This window comes from Myodes glareolus, chromosome 18 (assembly GCF_982192425.1).
Source record: "Myodes glareolus chromosome 18, mMyoGla1.1, whole genome shotgun sequence".
Lineage (NCBI taxonomy): Eukaryota > Metazoa > Chordata > Mammalia > Rodentia > Cricetidae > Myodes > Myodes glareolus.
In genome coordinates, this window is record NC_142043.1 from 59,734,511 (window position 1) to 59,755,513 (window position 21,003).

At 49.8% G+C, this 21,003-nt stretch overlaps 2 protein-coding genes across 2 annotated transcripts in view; one reads left to right on the forward strand and one right to left on the reverse strand.

Annotated features, from left to right (window-relative positions):
- Gnaz (G protein subunit alpha z) overlaps window positions 1-6,219 on the forward strand; it is a 53,281-nt gene extending 47,062 nt beyond the window's left edge. Inside the window, exon 3 of the mRNA XM_085679752.2 lies at window positions 4,274-6,219. Coding sequence (XP_085535878.1) covers window positions 4,274-4,618 — 345 coding nt within the window. The 3' untranslated portion in view covers window positions 4,619-6,219. The remainder of the gene's footprint in view (window positions 1-4,273) is intronic.
- Rsph14 (radial spoke head 14 homolog) overlaps window positions 1-21,003 on the reverse strand; it is a 78,634-nt gene extending 57,631 nt beyond the window's left edge. Inside the window, exons 1-4 of the mRNA XM_048451513.2 lie at window positions 20,869-21,003; window positions 19,513-19,748; window positions 18,099-18,201; window positions 12,824-12,942 (exon numbers count right to left, since the gene is read on the reverse strand). Coding sequence (XP_048307470.1) covers window positions 12,824-12,942; window positions 18,099-18,201; window positions 19,513-19,711 — 421 coding nt within the window. The 5' untranslated portion in view covers window positions 19,712-19,748; window positions 20,869-21,003. The remainder of the gene's footprint in view (window positions 1-12,823; window positions 12,943-18,098; window positions 18,202-19,512; window positions 19,749-20,868) is intronic.

Genomic DNA, 21,003 nt, shown 5'->3' on the forward strand with positions numbered 1-21,003 from the left:
TATGCATAACCAGGGACATCTGCCACTGAGTGTCACCAGATGTGCAGAAAGGGAACCAAATGGCTAACCTGGCACAAACACCCTGGCGGCTGGCCTCCTTGAAGAGTCATTCTAGCCAGTCCTGGTTCGGCTACCATAGGTGCCGGCCCCTAGAGGCTGTACTGGGCGAAAAGACCCCTGGATTCTCAGGCCGACGTACTTGAGGGCCCTTAGGAATGTGCCATAAGCTCCCTTCCACCCCTGTGTAGGAAATCCAAGTGCAGGCAAGCACCACCCTGGGGTAAAAGAGGTTATGTGGCATTGAGTACATATAGAGCCATCTGAACGTGTCACAAATGTCCGAGGTACAGCTATAACCCTCTGGGAACTGTTACCTAGCCTCAGTGTAGCTGACATGACTTGATACAAATCACTGGTTCCCACCACCAAGCAGCAAGATTCCCACATTCCCACACTGCACGGGCTTCTGTCAGAATCATATGCTCTGTGTTATTTATATAAACGAATGTTCAGATGAACCCCAGCCTCCTAGAAAATGTCAGTTTCTGTAGAGAAGGAGCCCTTCGGAGAGCTGAGTGGCTAAGGCCTGACTGGCCTCATGGCAACAGCTGACCACAGCACGGCCACCATGGCTGCACCATTAGTGACTGGAGAGGTAAAGGTAAGGGGGATGGCCTGCCAGGAGAGAATAATATGGTTCTTAACCAAGCTCTAGCAAGTCAATACCACCCTAGGGCTTGGTCCCTGTGTAAAAGCAAATGCTCCCCATAGCCACTTTTACCCCAGCAAGTGGACTGTGGCCTTGCTTGCTTGCAGCTCCTCAGATTCCAGGATCAAAAGAAAACATGTTGTGTTGGACTAGAGGAGTCGTGGCTAGGGGCACAGTAGAAGTCCCCGCCACACCACCTCAAGAAGCAGGTATGACCCCTGAAGCCAAGCAGGTGGAAACGGAGAACAGACAGGAGAGAGACTCCATAGACTGACTAGGGCACAAGCCAGATGTGGTTTGGGAAGGAAAGCAGCAGCCTCCTAGAAGAAGGAGCCTGAGGTGACGCCCTACAAGAAAAGTAGACTATGCACAGATGAGAGGCCAGCTTCAGCCCTCCCGCCCTCACCCCTGCACTGCCTGGCTTCTGCAGTTACAGCCTGGGATAGCATAGCTCTTCCTACGGTGCTGCCACTGGCACACGAGTCTCCAAGAGTGTGGCTACCACTATGAAACTGGCCCTAAGGGCATTGGACTCATTGGTAGGTGCCACCATCATCCCCAAGGTTGCAAGACCCCCTCCCTGGTCACTGGATCCTCCAGTCAGCTTCATTTGGGCAGAGTCCTGATTGTGATCACCTGCCGTTCTTTTGTCCTTCCTACCTCTGCCATGGGGCCACAGGCAATCACAGAGCCTCTTGTCTAGGGACAGAGTCAGGCAGGATGCGGCACCTGCCTCACTTGCTGGGCCCTCACACTGAGAGGTCCTGAGCTGGAGCTACTGTGACCATGCTGGGCTTTCTAACCGACCATCCTGATTGGCTCCCAGGGCAGTTACTCACATCCACTTTACAGAGCTTCCGTGCTCACATATGGACAACACACCCAGCCCTGGGACTCTCTGGAGGACGGAAGGATGTGACTAGCTCGGGAAGTGCCATCGCTCTGAAGGCCCATGTCTCCGTGGGCCCACAGGCCGAAGGCACAGCCATTTTCCCTGCAGGCTTTTCTGATTCCTCCTGGGCAAGTACCAAGAGATGGGACCGTGGGGACAAGTGCTATTGGAGGTGCATCATCTCCCAGAGGAGTGCTGAATGGTGGTGAGTGTGGCTCTGTAGTCCTCAAAAACTAGAGGGGTCACCAGGAAACCTGAGCTTGAACCCGCAGCAGAGCAAGAGGTGCCTGAGATAAAGGGAGCTCCTGAGCTTCCTAGACACCTAGTCCTATCCCCTTCTGCCGCCTGCCACCTTGTGAGCTAGGTGCCTGGGTTCCATGATGTCCTGAGTCACAGGTGCGAGGCTTAGTCCTGCAGGGCCCCAGAGTCTGAGAAGCACCAGCGGGGAAGTGGTTCAGACAGCTGGGGTGGAAAGGGGTTCATGGTGCACACAGAAGCTGGGGCAGTCTCAGGGATGGTCTTTGGGCCCTACCTGCTGCTACCCCTAAAGGTCTCTGCAACTGAGCCCTTCCAGCAGATGCTGTCCTAAGAAGACTGACCTCTGGCCAGCAGTTGTGTGTCAGGCATTACAGCACCTTTACATTGTCCTCCTGCCCCTCTAAGCCACATCCCACTTTCTGAACACCCCTGGGCTGACCTGGGTCCAAGAACCACTTCAGCCATCATCGCAATTGACCCATCTTGACTAAGGGAACCCCCTACTCTATGATTCCCATCCCCCTTACAAACCAGAAGAAGCCCCCTAGTCGCCCGTGGATGGATTCCAGAATCCCTATCAAGGCTCACAACTCTGAGACTTCCTCCATGTAGCATGAGAGTCGTGGCCCCATGCACTCAGGACATGCTCGGCAAGCCTGCTCGATGAACTGAGGAATATGTGCTAATAGCCATATCTGATACAGAATTTGGAGTCAGAAGCAAAAGCCCCAATTATGACATCATTTCTATGAGAAGTGACAGCTCCGTCCCCACAGTCATCTTTACGCTGCCGTTTCCAGGAATCCATTAGAGCTAATTGTTCTCCCAGTAGGATGGAACATCCCTAGACCACCACCCACTGATCTCACTTTGAGAACATCACATCCAGGCCTGGTTCAACTGCAAAGGAAGGCGCTGGTTCTCTTGTGTGCCGCCAGGCTTGGGACCCTGCTTCCTGTTTCTCAGTAGGAAGGTCAATTTAGACCATGCCAAAACCTGGGGTTACTCGCTTTTCAGAGTTTCTTCTGTATTGATTGTATCAACTCCAAACAAGGGATTTGCAAAACATAGTCTTCTGGGTAGGCAAGTCTCAGGATGATGACAGGTACCTTTGTACGCCCTCCTTGTTCTGCACATCTGCTTCCTCCAGCAGAGGCACTGCCAAAACCTCTGCCTCGGAGAACACGGGGTCTGTAAAGCTGGTTTCTGTGTGATGCCCTGAAACTCTGCCCCCAGGCCACTTCCTTGCACAGGACTGCAAGCCCACAGCTCCTGGTGAGGGACTTGGAGCACATCTCCTACCTCTCCCTGCCTCAGTTTCTCCATCAGTAAGATGGAAACAGGAAGGCATGAGGGTTACGTAGGCAGAACCTTAGCCCAGAAGCACCACCATTGTCACCGCAATCATTGGGGATGCTGCTGATGCTTTGTGTGCACCTTGTCAATGCCAGTATCACTGGCATTAATCACTGACTGGTATCTCGATTGATCATGATATAAAACTGACTTAACTTATCTAGGAATTTGACTTGCTCATTTTATCTTAAAGTGACAGTCAGCTTCCACCAGCAGTGATTCCAGGTATGGGCAGTTACTCACTTTAGAAATAAGATTTGTCCATGTCCTGGGAAGGCAGACATACCCCATACGCCCCAAAGTCACTATGCACATTACATATTCTCAAAACGGGGGAGGGGCGGGAAGGGGCCAGAGACTGCTCGGCCACTTGATCACAGCTCTGTCCCAGGATGTCACCCTCACTCTGTATGTGTGCAAGCCTGCCTGGCCAAACAGCATGGTCAGACACCCACTACATGTGAGCCCATAAAGCCAGTGAAGGAGACGGGCAAGGGGCAGTGACCGCAACTGTTCCAGCTTACAGAAGCACAGGCTGCCCCTCTGCAGGTGCCGCATGGCAGAATTAAGTTTTCCGGGTACTGCGTGAAACCCAGACTTGCGTTGAAGGAATAACTCCTCTTGGAAGACTTGAGTTTCGAAGTGTGGGTGTAGAGAGGTTCAGGAGCTAGCCCTGTTTGAAATGGGTCCTTAGAATAAGTATGGAAAGACCTGCATCCCTAGGGTGCGAGGAGGCTCGACTGGGCACTGCCTCGGTCCTCATACCGCAGATGGAGGCTATTTGAGCATCATTGCCCGAGAAGGGGTCTGGAAGTGGTAAAAAACCCCTAGGTACTCAGGAGGAAGTAGGCTGTCGGTTGTTGCTGAGGGAGATGGGTAAAGACTGATTTGAACTAAAGAGGGGCGGACTCCTGGCGGAAGTGTGATGCTGGGGGGAGGAGCCTAGCACTAGGCAGGCAGTCTCGGCAGCGCCTCCTGGCGGCGAGGCTGTGGGTCTAAGTTCTCTCTCTCTGCTCACTGCGAGACTAACGCCAGCGCTTCCCTCCTCACAACCCCAGAGCCGAATGGCAGAAAGCCTACGCCTGTTTGACTCCATCTGCAACAACAACTGGTTTATCAACACCTCGCTCATCCTCTTCCTGAACAAGAAGGACCTCCTGGCAGAGAAGATTCGGCGCATCCCGCTCAGTGTCTGTTTCCCAGAGTACAAGGGTCAGAACACGTACGAGGAGGCTGCGGTCTATATCCAGCGTCAGTTCGAGGACCTAAACCGCAACAAGGAAACCAAGGAAATCTACTCCCACTTCACCTGTGCCACCGACACCAGTAACATCCAGTTTGTTTTTGACGCGGTGACAGATGTCATTATACAGAACAATCTCAAGTACATTGGCCTTTGCTGAGGAGCCAGGCACAGCCCACTTGCCTGTGGTGAAACCCACGGGGTGTCATGCCCCAACTCATGCTAGAGAGGCCCAACCCCACGGGCAGAAAACAGGAGGCTTGAAGAATGTGTCCCCACCCCACCCCCAGCCTCTGCCTTCTTGGCCCCCACGTTTCCGCAAACATAAATATATTTGGATAGATTGCTAGGTAGGTAGACACGCACACACGCACATCCGGAGATGGCAAAGTTCCCCAAAGTGTCGAGGTTTCCTCTTAAGGAGCTGCTGTCACAAGTTCGTTCCAAGGCCATCTCGCCCCCTTCACTCTGCCTTCCTGAGTTGGCCCCACTCTGCATGGGGGTTCACATTGAACTGCCCTGGGGGAGAGGCTGCAGGACTGGGACCAGGTCCAGCCAGCTGTGCCCCTTGCCCGGAAGAAGGCCAGCTCACCAACTGAGCTCTGGACTGGGGACTATCACTGACCAGGAGGGAGGCCCAGAGCAGGGACTGTGTACCTTCCCTGCCAGCCACACCCAGCTCAGCCACTCCGCACCACGTGTGCCCAGTACCTCGGACCTGGGGAAAGAAGGGACTGTCGGAATCGGACCTCTGACCACTGGTGGCTCTTTTTAAACAGCTAAAATGGATGCAGCAAAAATGAACCCGGGAAAATGAGTGGCATCGTTTCTTTCAAACTAGGCCAGCTAGGTTTCCAGCTTCCCTTCTGGCTGGTCTCATGTTTTATAAAAGGAAACCTGGTTTTTCTTCTCTGGCATCTTCGTGGGTTTTTTTGTTGTTTTTTTTTTTTTTTAATTTTTATTTTTGGCCAAATTTTTATGTTTCGCAGAAAAAAAACCTACGGTTTCGGATGTGATTAAATATTCTTTTTTAAATGCAGATTTTCAAAACACGTTTCATTTCAGGTGTCCCTTTTGTGTCTGGCTTGCTGAGTATAGAAGCTGTCATTGGACGATTCTGCTCCTCGGCTCCAAAGAATTCTGGGGCAAGTGGCACCCCGACGCCAGCCTCATGGGACATATGTACATAAGCCTCTGCAGCGTCCTCTTGTAATTGGTGCCGTTTTCTGCTTTGTTTTTATTTAAGAAAAAAAAATAAATGTGATGTATTTACAGAAGGTTCTTTACCTAGGAGCGGATGAACAATAGCTAAATGTCTTGATATTTAAGGTGTAAATTATCTATGGTTTTGCCAAATGAAGGAAGGGGAGGCAAGAGATGCTACTCCCCGGTCCCCAGATACTTCGAGCCTGAGGTGGGCTGGGAGCTGCTCAGACTCCTGTGAAGGCACAGCCAGAGTTGTGGCCTGAAGGAAGCCCTGCTGGTAGCGTGCATTCCAGGCTTTCTGGTCCCAGGGCCCACAGGCGCTGGTCCTAAAAGAGCCCTGGCTGTGCACAAATCCAGAACCCCTGCTGCCTAGGGGATGGCACCACTAGAGCCCTTGCCAAATCTCTCTCAACCCTTTGTCTGGTACCCATGAGATGAAGGTCAATGTATAGAAGCGCGGCCAAGGAGGCGGGATGTACAGCAGGAGAGAAAAGCTGATGAGCATATAAAAGTCAAAGATTGTCTACTTTAAGAAAATAAAATACCCTGAATGGAGCCAGACCTTGTTCCTGTGTGCTGTGTGAGGCTCGTGTGCAGCTTGACTCGGCGCCATCTATAGCAGCTGGAGACACTTTCCACGCTGGGGTCTCTCCCACTCCCTCCCCACATCTCCTCCAGGGAGAACTCCAGGCAGAGCCCTGAGCGCAGGACAGCTGACATCCACGCAAACATCTCAGGCACAGATACGCAGACCTGGGTCTCTGGTTCCCCTACCCTCCTACCTATGTGGGAATCTTCTTCACATGTCCTCACGTCACCAACGGCAAGAACCTAAGGGGAGGGTGGGGGCTTTGTTTAAGGAGATAAAACGTTCAACTGTGCCGGGCGGAGGTGGCGCACGCCTTTAGTATCAGTACTCAGGAGGCAGAAGCAGGTGGATCCCAGCGAGTTTGAGGCCAGCCTGGTCTCCAAAGTGAGTTCCAGGACAGGCTCCAAAGTTACACCGAGAAACCCTGTCTCAAAAAAAAACAAAAAAAGAAAAAAAATGTTCAACTGTAAATCATTGAGGCGTACTTTGTTCTTTTAATACCAACTGTGAAACAGAAAACTAATTTCACTGTGAGCATCTTTAACCTAAAAATACACAGCTGAAGGGAATATAGAAAGATCCTGCCTCCCTTGGTGTGTGCAGGGAGCAGAGGAGGCCTGACCCAGGAAATGGCTTTCCTCTGGAGCCCCATGAACACTTTCTCGTGATCCCTCCCAACCCCTGCAGTGGTAACTTGTCCTGTTGCTATGGTTATTACTATGGTTAAAATAACCGAGAAAGGCAGCTTAAGGAAGGAGGGATTTACTGGCTCACAATATGAGGTTCTAGGCCGTTATGGTGGGGAAATCATAGCGGTAAGAGCAGCTGATGACATTGTATCCATGGTCAGGAATATGCGTGTCCACTTGTCCCTTTGTGTTCTGTCTGGAACCCAGCGTGTGACATGGCGCTACCCTGAATCAAAGTGGGTCCTTCCCTCCTTTGTTTACCTAATCTACATATTCCTTCACGGACTTGTCCGGTGACTGAGCTAATCTATCCCGCCCGCTGACAACCAGAATGCCTGCCCAGAGCCTTATCTTCTAAGAGAGTCTAGACCCTGTCAGGCTCACAAGCAGCATCAACCACCATATCCTCCCCAGACAGACCTCCGTTCTGCGCTCCGCGCTGGTCTCTCTGGATGTCCACCACAGTTCACCTGTGACGGTTCTTCCTTCGCTCTTGCTCTCCCACCTCACAGTCCTGGATATGTCCATCCTTCAGGGTCAAGCTTAAATCCACCTCAGCCTGTCTGTAAATCTCATCCCTCCCCAAGTCCCTACCTTCCCATGCTCACCTACTCCATGTCAGTATAGGCAAATTCTACTCATTCAGGTCGGTATAATATAGCAAGTTCCACTGATTCCTCCGCAAGGTGCTGCCTGACCCATCTCCTTCCCTCCTGGGGGCACAGGCTGACCCTCAGGGTCCAGGAGAGGCCTACCAGGTAAATACCAATAGCCAGCCTTAGCAGGGAGATTGGCAACAGGCAAAGGAAATAAGTGAGAAGCTGATGACAAAAATAACTGAAGGAACTGGCCCTCCTCTCCGGGTTCTGTCCAGCCTTTCCCCCAAGACAGCACCGTCTGGGATATGACCTTCCTTGGTGGCTTGTATGGTCACTGATGCAGGGCATCCTTGATGGTTGCAGTGATGCTGGCTGCTCTTGACAGCTGTGCTCTGCATCCCGTTCCTAAGAGGCTAAGATTGTTGATTCTGATTGACCAATGAGGAAACGGCATGGGAAGATGCTCACTTGGTCAGGTGCTTGCCGCTTAAGCATGAGAATCAGAGTTGAACTCCTGGCATTGCCATGAAAAGCTGGGCATCGTGGTGTGGGTTTGTAACCCTAGTACTGGGGATGTGGAAACAGGCATATTCACGGTGCTTGCTCGCCAGCCTAGCCTACCTCCCAGTAAAATAACTTGTCTCAACATAATAAGATGGACAGTTCCCAGAGACTAAAACCCAAGGTTATCTATGGTTACACACACACACACACACACACACACACACACACATACACACACACACGCCTATATGCACGCACACACAAAGGTAGGGACCCTAACGGGACAAATTACCACCACAAAACAGCATAGCAAATGACTTAGTCAGTCTGTACCCCCAAAGGCTTGTAGGTGGTCTGTCTAGACCCTAGATAAAAGCAGACATCTAAGACAAGACAAATGGGCGGAGAGCGGGCCCAGCTGGCATAGGGGCAGACGTCATGGAGAGCAGCACTGCACTATGAGGGTGAGCAGCCACCAGAAGCTGGATGGCACTCTGGGGGACTCATCTCACCCACAGAAGCCTAATAGGAAGCTTCAGGACTGGGGTAGTTCCCGCACCAGGTGCCAGCCAACACAGCCTAGAGTGCGGTCCCAGGGGACCTAGTCCCTTCGGTAATTGCATTGTTAATAGGCTGTTTTGAACCCGAAGGGATAGTATGAGAACCTAATGGAAGTAGCTGTGAAAGGCTGCTTGGCCCAGGAGAGCTGTTGAGACTAAGTTCTAGGACCCTAGTCAGTCTTGACAGGGACAAGACGGGTAAAGGATCTATCCTGCTGGAGGTTTCGGGGTAGAAAGGAGAGGAGGAGACACCAAGAAACGATTGACAGCAGCCCAGAAACCAAATAGATCCTTGTAGCCAGGCATTATCCTAGCTCAGGCCAGGGACAGGACAGCTTGGACTGTCAGGCTAAGGACATGGGTGTGGTGTCAGCTGCAAGGGGAGTGAGGGCTTCCTGGAGTACTTCATAGGCCCCCAGGGAACGGGCAGATGCTGCAGAAGAACAAGGGTCGCCTGCCCAGGGCTGAGGTATCCTAGTGAAGGGACCGTCTCTCCAGCAGCCCTTCACTTTGGGGAATAGCCGGTCCCTACAGGTTCAGCTCCCGGTGGAAATAGCTTCCCAGATCTCACTCAAGCCCAGACAGTATGACTCCAGGGGAGCTCCCTGTGGCACTTTAGCCTTGCCAGGTTCAAGACCGCACGCAGACGTCTTCCTGTGGCATCCACTGCCCACCACTGAGATCTAGACATGGTCCAAAGCCAGGGAATGATTTCCACACATGGAGGTTGCACCCCATCAATGACTGCGAGTACCTCTGTTCAGAAAGGGTACCTGCATCTGCCATCAGGCCCTGACCCAAGGCCAGAGACAGCAAATTATACCTAACACCTCTAGATTTGGGGCCAGACTCAACAGGAGGGAGTAGTGTGAGAAAGGACCAGGCCAAACTCACTCAGATACCCAGCCGGTGCCTGAAACAGAAGAGGATCCTGGGTGGGCACTCGAGGCCACCAGTTTCTGGGGATCCTGGCCTGGCAGCCCCTTTTGTGGCATTTATGTCTTCTGTTTTGGTTTCTCTTCTCATAACAGGGCAACCCCTTAGGACCTGAGAAGCCAGTCACTGGGACAGGCCCTAGTCCTGGAGCACCCCCTGCTGGTTATTGTAGGAACAAGGCAGACCTTGGTAGTGCCAAGGATTCGGAAGGAGAAAATATACTTCTGCCGGTACACCCACCTGCTAAACAATATTAGCTATACACAAGGTACTCTAGAGGCCAGGCACCGGTGGTGCCATGGGAGCAACAGTGGCAAGGGCGCCATATGGACAGGAAGCCCCCTAACATACGCTGCAACCTAGCTGAGCGCCCAGACAAACGACACAGGCTCCCCCCAACAGCTACTGCCCAGTGTCACATAGTGATGAGAGAGATGCCGAAGTAGAAGTCCATGCCCCTCCAAGAAGCCCAGCTAGGACACCATGTGGCATACAGCCCAGCATACCAGCGTACCTGAAAGCCCGAGTGACCCCAAGATTCATCTCCCCAGGCATTACCACTCTGTCTCCCTTCCTCTGTCTGTTGTCCCAGTCACCACCCCAGCCCCTGCTGCCAACCCCTCCACCAGGCTGCCCTGCCCTGCCCTCTGGAGACCTCATCCACGGTGATTAGCACCCATCATAGCCTGTGACAGAGAGCTGGTGCCAAGATCTCCAGAGAGACTTGTGTTCGCTGGGCTTGTCAGCGCAGCAGACCCGCTACTCCTCATGTCATTTGGGATAGACTCCCTGCTCTTTGTGTTGCTTGGGTTCTACGGGGAGATGGGCGGGGGCATCTGAGAGAACCCAGGACACCATTTCAGAGCCCTGGCAGTATTGATTGGTAAGGTCTAGAAAGAAGACCTTTCTAGAAGCTCCAGTCGGGGTACAGCCTTCATAATCTAAAAGTGAGAAACAAAGGCTCCTGCTTCCTAGGAAACATGGCAGAGTGTCTTCACGTACTCGGGATAGTCTATCACACTCATGCCCAGGGGCCATCTTCTAGATGATTCTGGATCTCACTGAGTCAGCAATGAAGACTAACCATCATGCTACCCAACCAGTCCAGGAAAAGTGATATTGTCAGTGCAGGTAGTCAGCAAACACTTGGGATCTAGGACAACTCCTTCAGGTTAACAAGAAGTAGAAGAAGAACTAATTGGCAGGATGGATCCCAGCTCCCTAGAGGCACCGAGCAGAGAGGAGTTTGAGGTCATGCCAAGAAGAGAGATGTTCATTCTCACTGGTCACGGCCATGGGCAACACTATACAGCAATGATCTACCACAGCACACCATTGGGCTAACTGACAAGAATGCCACTGGCTGGGGGAGGGGAGGCCGGGGAGCAGTTTGATATTCTGCTAAGGTGAAGGCAGGCATGCGTCGGGGGCCAGCATCACCTTCCCTAGCAGACTCCATAGAACATCCCTCTTGTGAACCAGAAAAATCTGTGCAGAGATGCAAGTCTGTGCAGAGACACTCATTACTCATTCCTTCAGTGGCCCAGAACTGGAAACAGCCAACATGGGAATATGTCACAATACATTTAAGAGCTGGGCATGGTGGCACTCACCTTTAATCCCAGCACTTGAGAGACAGAGGCAGGAAAATCTCTGAGAGTTCGAGGCCAGCCTGGTCTATAAAGTGAGTTCCAGGACAGTCAGGGCTGTTACGCAGAGAAACCCTGTCTCAAAAACCAAAACAAAACAAAACAAAATTTATTCAGATGGCAAAAGAGTACAATGAGAGTCCAAGACCCTTCGGTACAACATGGGTACATTTCAAAATTATAATATTAAGGCCAGTGAGGTGACTCCACAGGCAAAAGCACTTGCCACACAATCATGGCGACCTGAATTCTATCCCTGGAATCCACGTTTAAAAAAAAAAATGGATGCAGAAGCAAGCATGTGTAATCCCAGCATTCCTAGGGCAGAAGCAGAAGGCAGAACCCGACATGCCCAGAAGTCCATGGGCCATCTAGCCTGGAGTATGCAGGACATGGGAACATGTCGCAACGCATTCAAGAGCTGGGCTTAGTGGCACACACCTTTAATCCCACAGCAGGACCCAACCAAACCCTTACCTCTACAAGGTGAAAGGCAAGAACCAACTCCCAAAAGTTCAGAAGTTGCCCTCTGTCCTCCGCACACATCACACAATCATCAAACAACAACTGTGATGTGTGACGCTGTGTGGAAAGAGATGTACATCATATACACAACACAATGATTTCAAAATTATTAACATTACTTCTTGGGGGGGTGTTTTTAAGTTACAAAGGGATACATACAGCAAGACCCACTTAACTCAGACTTAAATATACAAAGTAACATTTTATACACACACATTGTTATATACTCTACCTGTGGCAAACATCTATGTGCATGTTGTAGGGTTATATTCCCTAAATCGCTAGTGGCTCGAGGGAGGCGAAGAGGAAGGGTATTGTGTGGGGAGAGATACAGAGAGTAATTGGACTGTGTCTGTGCCTTAAGTAGATACAATCAGATGTCCCTCTGCGGCAGACTAGAGAAACCCAGAGTATACTCGCTTCATGAAAATCCTAACCTTCGAAAATCATTTATGATCCAGAAATAAAATACTAAACAAAAGCTCCTAAAATCCAAATAGTATAGACTGGATATCCTCATTTTCATAAAGCTAAGAGTCATAAACTAAACTAGGAATGTAAACTCTATGATGGATTATAGGTCGGCACATGTGAAGCCTGGGTTCAATGCCAGTGTCCCCAAAATGAAAAATACCAGACAACCCAGCATGTGGCCTCACAAACTGCGGGAGTCACCCTAAGGAAGGGGAAGCCAGAATAGGTCGGTGGAAAGGCTTGGAGCGGTGGAACAGGCTACCAGGTTATTTGTGCTCGTTTGTTACAAGTTAACCGCATATTCACTGGTTCTTATGTTTAAAAATGGAAGGGACTCCGCTTCATCCTACTTCTGAGCTATACTCCCAACTTTGTGGAATACATTTGTCATATTTTAACAAAAAGGTAACTTTGTTGCTACTGCTATGGTTATAAGACAAAGCCTTCCTCTTCAGCACTGAGGAGTAGCTAGGGGAATAGGTTGCACACCACTATGCCCTGCCCCAGGGTCATTTTAATGGCAGTGGGGAGGGGGAAGTACCAAGGACTGTGATCTGTGGCCCTGCACAAACTGACCTAGAGGGAAAGACCACGGGCAGTCATATACCAGATCCCATGTGTGACGCAACCCTACCTTCAGGCAGCTGCGCCAGATGCTTGTACGCCTGGTGAAGGTTTTCCCTACAGACTGTCTGGAAATCATTCAGCAGGAACGACAGGGCTTTGATGACATCATGCTCTAAGAAGCCAGTTCTAAAGAAGGGAAGATGGGTTTCGACGTCAGAAGACCATTTCCGGTTTTTTTAAAAGTATTTATTAATGTGTTATGGTGGTTTTTTTCTGCATGTCTGTGTATATATCACATATGCCCAAGAATGTCAGTAAAAAACCTGGAACTGGAGCCACCATATGGGTGCTCAGAATCAAAACCCAGGTTCTCTGCAAGAGCAACAAGTATTCTTAACCACTGGCCATCTCTCCAAACCCAATTTTATTTGTCTTAACAGCCGAATGCTATTTTGTTGTGTAAATCGCTGCATCTTCATTATCCATTCACCGGTTTATGGGCATCTGGGTTGTTTCTGTTCCCTGGATATTGTGAATAAAGCAGCATGGAACATGGGTGAGCAGTTATCTCTACGGCAGGATTCAGGGTCTAGCTGGATTGTGTGGTGGATCTATTTCTAGCTTTTCGAGGATGTACCACACTGATTCCATAGTGACTGCATCCAGTTTGCACTCCCACTAGCTGTGAAGACGTCTTCTTTCCTTACATCCAGGCTACCGTTTGTCATCATTTATTTTAAATCTTATCCCTTCTGACAGGAGTAAGTTAAAATCTCAAAGTAATTTTAATATGCATCTCCGTGATAGTTAAGGATGTTTGAAAATGTTCCTCAGCTACTCGTATTTCATCTTTTTTTTTTCTTTCTTTATTTTTTGGTTTTTGCTTTTTGCTTTTTGCGACAGGGTTTCTCTGTGTAGCTTTGGAGCCTGTCCAGGAACTCGCTCTGTAGACCAGGCTGGCCTCGAACTCACAGAGATCCGCCTGCCTCTGCCTCCCGAGTGCTGGGATCCCATGAGAATGAGAACCATGAGAACTCTTTGATTGCCTAGTTTCACGCTTCATTTTTAACTGGGTTGTTTCCTTAGAGTTTATTTTTTTTTATTTTTATTTTTTTGGTCGGGGGGGGGGGGTTCTTTATTTAGTCAGGTTATAACTGGTACAGCAGGTAAGTGGTTTTCCCATTCTGTAGACCGTTTTCTTCAGAATGGTTGCTTTCTTTGCCGTATAGAAGCTTTCTAGTTTCATGAAGTCCCATTACTAATTATTGGTCTGAGTGTCCTGATCAGAAAGTCTTTTCCTGTGCCAACAAGTTCGGGTATATTCTCTAATTTTTCTTCTATCAGATTCAGGGTATCAAGACTTACATTGAAATCCTGACCCATTTGGAGTTTTGTGGTAGGTGACTAGGTGTGGAATAAGACTCTAGTTCCGTTCTTCTACACATAGCTATTTAGCTTGACTAGCATCATTTTGCTGAAGATGCTCTGTTCTCCAAAGTGTATTTTGACTTTTCTTTCTTTTTTTGTCAAAAGTCAGGTGGCCGTAGGAATATGTGCTTACACATGGGACTTCCATTCTATTCCACTGACCAATATGTCTGTTCTTATGCCAGTGCAATCCTGTTTTTATTACTATAGCTCTTATAGTATGATCTCAGAAGAGGTTCAGATTAAGATCTGGTCAGTAACCCTGCTGGACTCCAAGACCAGAGAGATCCACTATATTCTAGAAACCTGGGAGGTCAGAAACGCAAAGCACTGTGGCTTGTGGGGTGGCAAGAATCGCGGCCCTCCCGCTTTTGAGCGGCGTCTTGGGATCCCTCTAGCTTGGATTCTTTTCACCGTTTTGAGCATCAGTCCCCACAAATGGCACAAGGCAGCAGAAACCTGGAATCCACCTTGCCTGCACAATGGAGCTGAGCTCACCACAGTTCTACAACTCTGGCTCCCAGGGAGAGATTTCACAGGCCTGGCACCCCCAGGTGCCCCAGCCCTTCCTGCTTCTCTTGCCTTCTCCCAGCTGACTTCCGAGTTTGCTGGCAGTCGGCTGCTTTCCCTCCAGACCCAGGCTGCCCTCTGCGCTTGTCACAATAACACGTAAGTTAATTAACTATTAGGTAAGTCAATTAGATAAATTATTTCCTCTTGAAAGAAAATTTGAATACTACGTAAAAACTCAAATGAGTCTCTTAAATAAAGTGAGATGACTGTAAGCTATTCTACACTTTTTGTATGCAGATTATTTCAATAGTGTCTTTTTTTTTAACCTTAGTGTGCTTTTGAGAAACATACTACAAATTAAACTGGTGCTTTAAGCAGAAGAGTCCATAGGAAACACCACCTGATGGACCCATATCCTAGAAAAGCCCTGGGTCTCACACAGGTCTTGTCGTTTGTGTTTTGAGTTAAATGGGCAATTTAAAGGTAATACAGTGTTTCTTTTATTCCTTGATTATGACCTATTTCTTTGAAGTAGCCAAGAGCATCTGCAAAGGACTCTTCTGAGGCCATGTCTGTCAGGGTGGGTTCAGGAATACATTAAAGTCTTGTGTGAAGCTCTTCGATAAACATCCAGCACAAAGAACATGCCCAGCCAGTTACGGTGCCGTGACACTGGTGAGCACTGTATGATTTGCACTGTTCCAGAAAGAGAAAATGGCGGCAGGACACACCCATTTCAGAGTTTCTGGGTTTCCTCCGTTCCTCCCCCGGGATCCATTCCACACCAGGTATGCTATGCTAACTGGGCTGCCACGCTTCTTGGTCCCAATTCTCAGAGGACTACGACAGGAGGATCACTTGTTACCAGGGAGTTCGGGGCTAACCTGGAGGATACAGCAAGAAGGAGGGAAGGAGAGGGGAAGGGAAGGAGGAAGGTGAGAGGGAGGGAAGCTGGGGATAGAGCTCACTGGTAAAGAAGCATGTGCTTAGTGTGAATCCCTGGGTTCAGTCCCCAGCACCAAAAGATTAAAAGAAATTCATGGTTTTGTACAATGAATTGTTGGTAACAATAAAAAATTTAAAGCAAAAACACCTGGGGGGGGGTGGAGAACTAAAGAAAGTCATTGGACTATAAAGAATGTGGCTCCTCCTAGGAGTTTGACCATGCTCCAAATGAGTATATGGGCAACACAAATTGTATTTAGTGTTTGTTTGTTTGCTTGTTTGTTGTTTTTGCCATTGTTTTGTGGGGGTGGCACAAGGGTGGGATGGTGGACCTCAGAGGAATGGGGAGTGAGTGTGATTGGGGTGCACTGCATGAGGTTTCCAAATAATTAATAAAAACATTTCATGGGTGGGAGCCAGCAAATGAACAAGGACTGGAATTCTCTGGGAGCTTCCCGCACGCACGTCAGGGTTTTGCAGGAATTAACTACTCGAGGTGCCAAGATGCCATGCTTGGGAGGCCATCCTTGTTCCTCCTCCTGGTCACTGCTTGGGTGATGTGGGGGCGAAAGAGTTTCGGCACAGAAAGTGTGGGGCAGTCACTTAGGGCTTACTGAGCCGAGCCCCTGGCCATAGTAATAACATCACCATCACCTCCGAGGGCTGGAGATGGAGCTTGGTTCTACAGTTCTCAATTAGCATATACAACGCCCTAAAGCTCCATGCCTACGTCACAAAAAGGGAGGGAGGAGAGAGAAAAAGAAAGGGTGTAGCACACAAGGGGGTGGGTAGTATCACCACTGAACTTGGGGGTGGAATTTAAAAACCAACAGCATTCGCTTGGCACGACTTTACTTTCCTTATCTACTGTGATGTGCAAGGAAGGGGCTAAGCTGAGAATCCTACACTGAGCACATTTGGGAGGGGCAGCTTTAAGATGCATTCTGGATGAGCTTCAGGACAGGGAAGGCCTGTCAGTAGGACCATGTCTGTGGTAGCAGAAGCTTGTAGCACACTTGCTTATATCCCACCAAACTGAGAGGGAGAGGCAGAGGCAGACTCCAGCCGGAACCCAGGCTTGGTTGTGACCCCTAGAATCCATGCAGCAGCTATGAGAGAACAGCTAGGCCCCACGACCAAAAGGCTCCACAACCTCCCCCAGCCAGGAAACAGAGCGAACAGTATCCGGAGCCTCCTAGTGTCAGGAGCACAGGTGACTCAAGTGGCGTTCCAGTCTACCTCCAACTCCAGAGCACAGTGGTCGTCCTCTCTCCTGAGGTTTTCTCAAACAGAACAAGTGGGATCAAGAGATTTGGCTCGGCTGCAGAGCAGGAAAGGGTACCCCACCACCAGCAAGCAAGAGCCCATGGTCCTACCTCACTGCTCTGACCACGGCATTGATGTACCTTCTCGAATGAGGACCCAGACTGGTACTGTGTACCCCCTCCCCACATGCCCTGCCACCGCACTGTTCAGCGTCTGGCTGAAGTAAGTACAAGAAGGTCACTAAGGGCCTGAAAGCAGGGATAACATCAAAGCCGGTGTGAATTTTTTCTAAAACAACCTGAGGCACTTTGGATGGGATACAAAGCCTTCATGAATGTCAGTATTTACACTAAATAAGCCCGAGACGGTTGGCAGCTTGTTCTTGGATCTGCTTTCTTTTTCTGTGGGCATCTATACAGTGGCTGTGGTCTGTACACAGGAGACCAGAGAGTATCGGAGTGGAACAAGGGACCTTGTACAAGGCAGGCATGTGCCCTGCCACTGATTTATATCCCTAACTAGAATTCTGATTTTGATACCAAGTACAACTAGTACTCCCTAATCAAGGGGGTGAGCTCAGCTACTGTGAGAAGGCACCCTGACCCAGCCGCCACCCCAGTCTCTCACTAAACTAGCAGGGAGAAACAGTAACTAACAAAACTTGACGTCGGAGGGAAGCATTTGCAGGCATCATACACTTCGTCCTCAACATCTCAGCAAGAGGTGAGACCCTCAGATTGGCTGTGCATTAACAACTGAAGGTGAAGCTGCACTCCCTGTGAGGATCGAATACAAAGAACTCAGGAACGGCAACGGTTTTTGCAGATATTGGGTCTGAACTTTCCACCTTCAGCGTGGGAAGACCAGAAACCTGGAGCTAACATAAAAACTAGTCCAGAACAGAACTAGAGGGCAGCTCCAGGGTCTGGCACCTGCGTAGCTAGCGTGCATGAGGTGCTGGGTTTGATCCCCAGTGCCAAGGAAAGGGTGTGGGACATAATTCTGTCAGGCTGTCACAAGACAAACCAAAAGTGCCCTATGGAGAGGATGGTCATCAGCAAATAGAAGTACCACCTGAGACCAGCGCTACAGAGGAAAGTTAGAGCGCCCGGAGTCGTGCGGGGATGGCTGCCCAGGGGGAACAGCGCAGTTTCTAACTGGGACCTTGGTGTCCATTAGCAGCTGCCCACCTGCCGATGTTGTGAGTGGCCATGATGTACAGCACCTCGGTGGTCTTTATCCGCACCAGGTTGTCATCATCCTTCAGCAGGGCCTTCAGGCTCTTCAGGCAACCTGTGGACACAGGAAACCTTTTGAACACTTGCCAGTCCAACAGATTGGCTAGAAGTCAACCCGTGACCCAGTGTTTAGCAACGGGAAAGTACCACATCTGCACTTCGGGTTTGGGGGAGCCGAGTCAGTGGCTCAGCGCCTGTTAGTAGAAGGGGGTTCATAACCAGGGACCATTTCATCTAATCGCTTCATAATTCTCTCTCTCTCTTCCTTCCTCCCTCCCTCCTTCTCTCTCTCCCTCCCTCTCTTTCTCTGTCTTCTCCCTCTCTTTCTCCTCTCCTCTTCTCTCTCTCTCTCTCTCTCTCTCTCTCTCTCTCTCTCTCTCTCGTTTTTTGGAGACAGGGTCTCACTATGTATCCCTTGCTGCCCTAGAACTCATCATGTAGACCAGGCCTCGAACTCACAGAGATCCGCCAGCCTCTACCTCTCCAGTGCTGGGATTAAAGGTGTGCGCCAGTTATCTCATTTTTGTCCTTTCTGTTATTTTGAGGCAGGACTCAGGCCCTTCTCCCCGTATCTAGGCTGAGCAAGGTGTCTATCCAAAAAAGAATGGGCACCAAAAAGCCAGTTCAAGCACTAGGGATAAATCCTGGTCCCACTGCCAGTGACCCCACAGACTGCCCAATCCACATAACTGTCATGCACATTCAGAGGGCCTAGTTTGGCCCTATGCAGATTCCCCCGCTATCAGTCCAGAGTCAGTGAGCTCCCACTTGCTCAGGTCAGCTGTTTCTGTGGGCATCGCCCTCGTGGTCTTGACCCCTTTGCTCATGCTATTGCTCCTTCCTCTCTTCGACTGGTCTCCCGGAGCTCTGCCCAGTGCTTAGCTGTGAAGGTCCTGCTTAAATTTTGAAAGATTTACTTACATTATTTTAAATTATGTATAGGCATGTGTGTGTGTGTACAAGTAAGTTTGTGCACATGAGTACAAGGGCACATAGAGGACAGAAGCCCCATATGCCCTGGAGCTGGAGCTGCAGGCAGTTGTGGGCTCTCTGATGTGGGTGCTAGGATCTGAACTCAGGCCCTCCGGAAAACTGGCAAGTGCTCCCAATCACCGAGCCATCTCTCTAGCCCCTCTTATTTAATTTGTTGGTTAGGCAACCTTAGACTCACGCTGCTCTCCTGAACACTAATTTTCATCCTGTAGACTGAGAATTCTCTCTCTCTCTCTTGCAGATAACATTGCACTTAAGGGTACTGCTGGCCTGAAATCAGGCTTAATAGGTAACAACTCTTCTACCAATGCCATTGTATGTCTGAGCCCCACCAGGACCCCAGTCGTGACCGGCTGGGGTGTGACGCTCTCACCTATGTTGATGGCCTCATAGACATACTCAGGATCGTGCATGAGGTCACACAGAGCCACTAGGGCTTTCTGCCTTGTCAGGAGAGTCTCTGATTGTAGCTCTTCATTAAGCTTGGGCAAGGCCCGACAGCCATAAGCAATGGCAGCCTTCGTGGGGTCGATGTTGGGAGGCATGTACATGGAGATCCGGGCATGAGCCATCTTTCCACGCCTGCCAAAGGGCTTTGAAAGCGAAGCTCTGTAGAAACCACCAATAAGAGAAAAAATAAATAAAAACCTGTTGTTACTACTGTTACCGTGTAGAAGCCAGCCGTCTCAGCCTCAAAACTGCCTGTGAAGACAAACATGGGCGCATGCTCTCACCTCAATTTACAGACAAGCAAACAGGCTGATGTCTCAAGGTCACAGCCCAGGTAAGTAACCCAAACTGCAAATCTCCATCCTTAATGACAGAAGAAACCGCTTAGGATACTTAATAGATGGTACACTGATCACAGGCACCAAGAAAAACAGAGGCCAACCAAGCAAAACCCAAGATGGTATCTCCTTCAATGTCCCTGCTTAACTGGCGGCAGACCTAACTAGCACCTAACTGGCATCTAACTCAACCACTCAATAAAGAGTCGTTCACATTTATAAGTAAGGAAACATGTGTTGACTAGGACTTGACAAAACTAGAAGCTTTTCAAACATGTCTTGCTCCTTCTAAAAGACATGCTTTCACATGCTTAGGACATATTCCCAAGAAGGGATGAAGGTTAAGGGATTATTTATTATTATCTCCCTGCTCCCCAATACCCACACAGTCACTCTTTGAACAGCTATAGGCAGTGTGGCTTCGGGGTTAGGACTAGGTTATAGTCCCAGGCTATGGGTTCCCCTTGACACATCATTCCTTCTGCGTGTTATCCACTACATGTTATCTGCGTGCAGTTTGAGAAATTAGGTAATAAGAGTGCTTCCTTCTTGCTCTGCCAGCATTGTCATTTAACTGAGACCCAGGAACCTGGATGACGAGAACTTGAAATATATTGATTGTCTTTATTATCCTGATCATATTACATTTAGTGGCAATGACAAGCCAGACTCTGGTACCAGCCCACAAGAGGAGGAAAGGGGCCAGGCTGGGAAGGTGGCAGCCATCTCTGAAATGGGCTCCACTCCAGGAAATCATGGTCTCTAGGACAGGGGCTGCCCTCCTGCAAGGGGCACACAGACGCGCACTACAAGAGTCCGGCCTCCAATGAAAAGGTGAGACCCAGCGTGTGGGGGCGTGAGCCCCGTGTGAACGGAACTGGGTAGGTCAGGAAGCCCCCCCATGCCCTGTGCGGGGCACCTACCCGCTGCAACTGCCTTACTTGCTTTAGTGCCTGTTGTCTCCTTGTGTCTGCCAGCCGGAATGCTCATTCTAGTCCCAGGCGACCTGGTTGCTAGGAGACTGCCAGCGTCTGCAGCTTCCTGGTCATCCCCCTAGAGGGCCAAAGCGCAGGCGC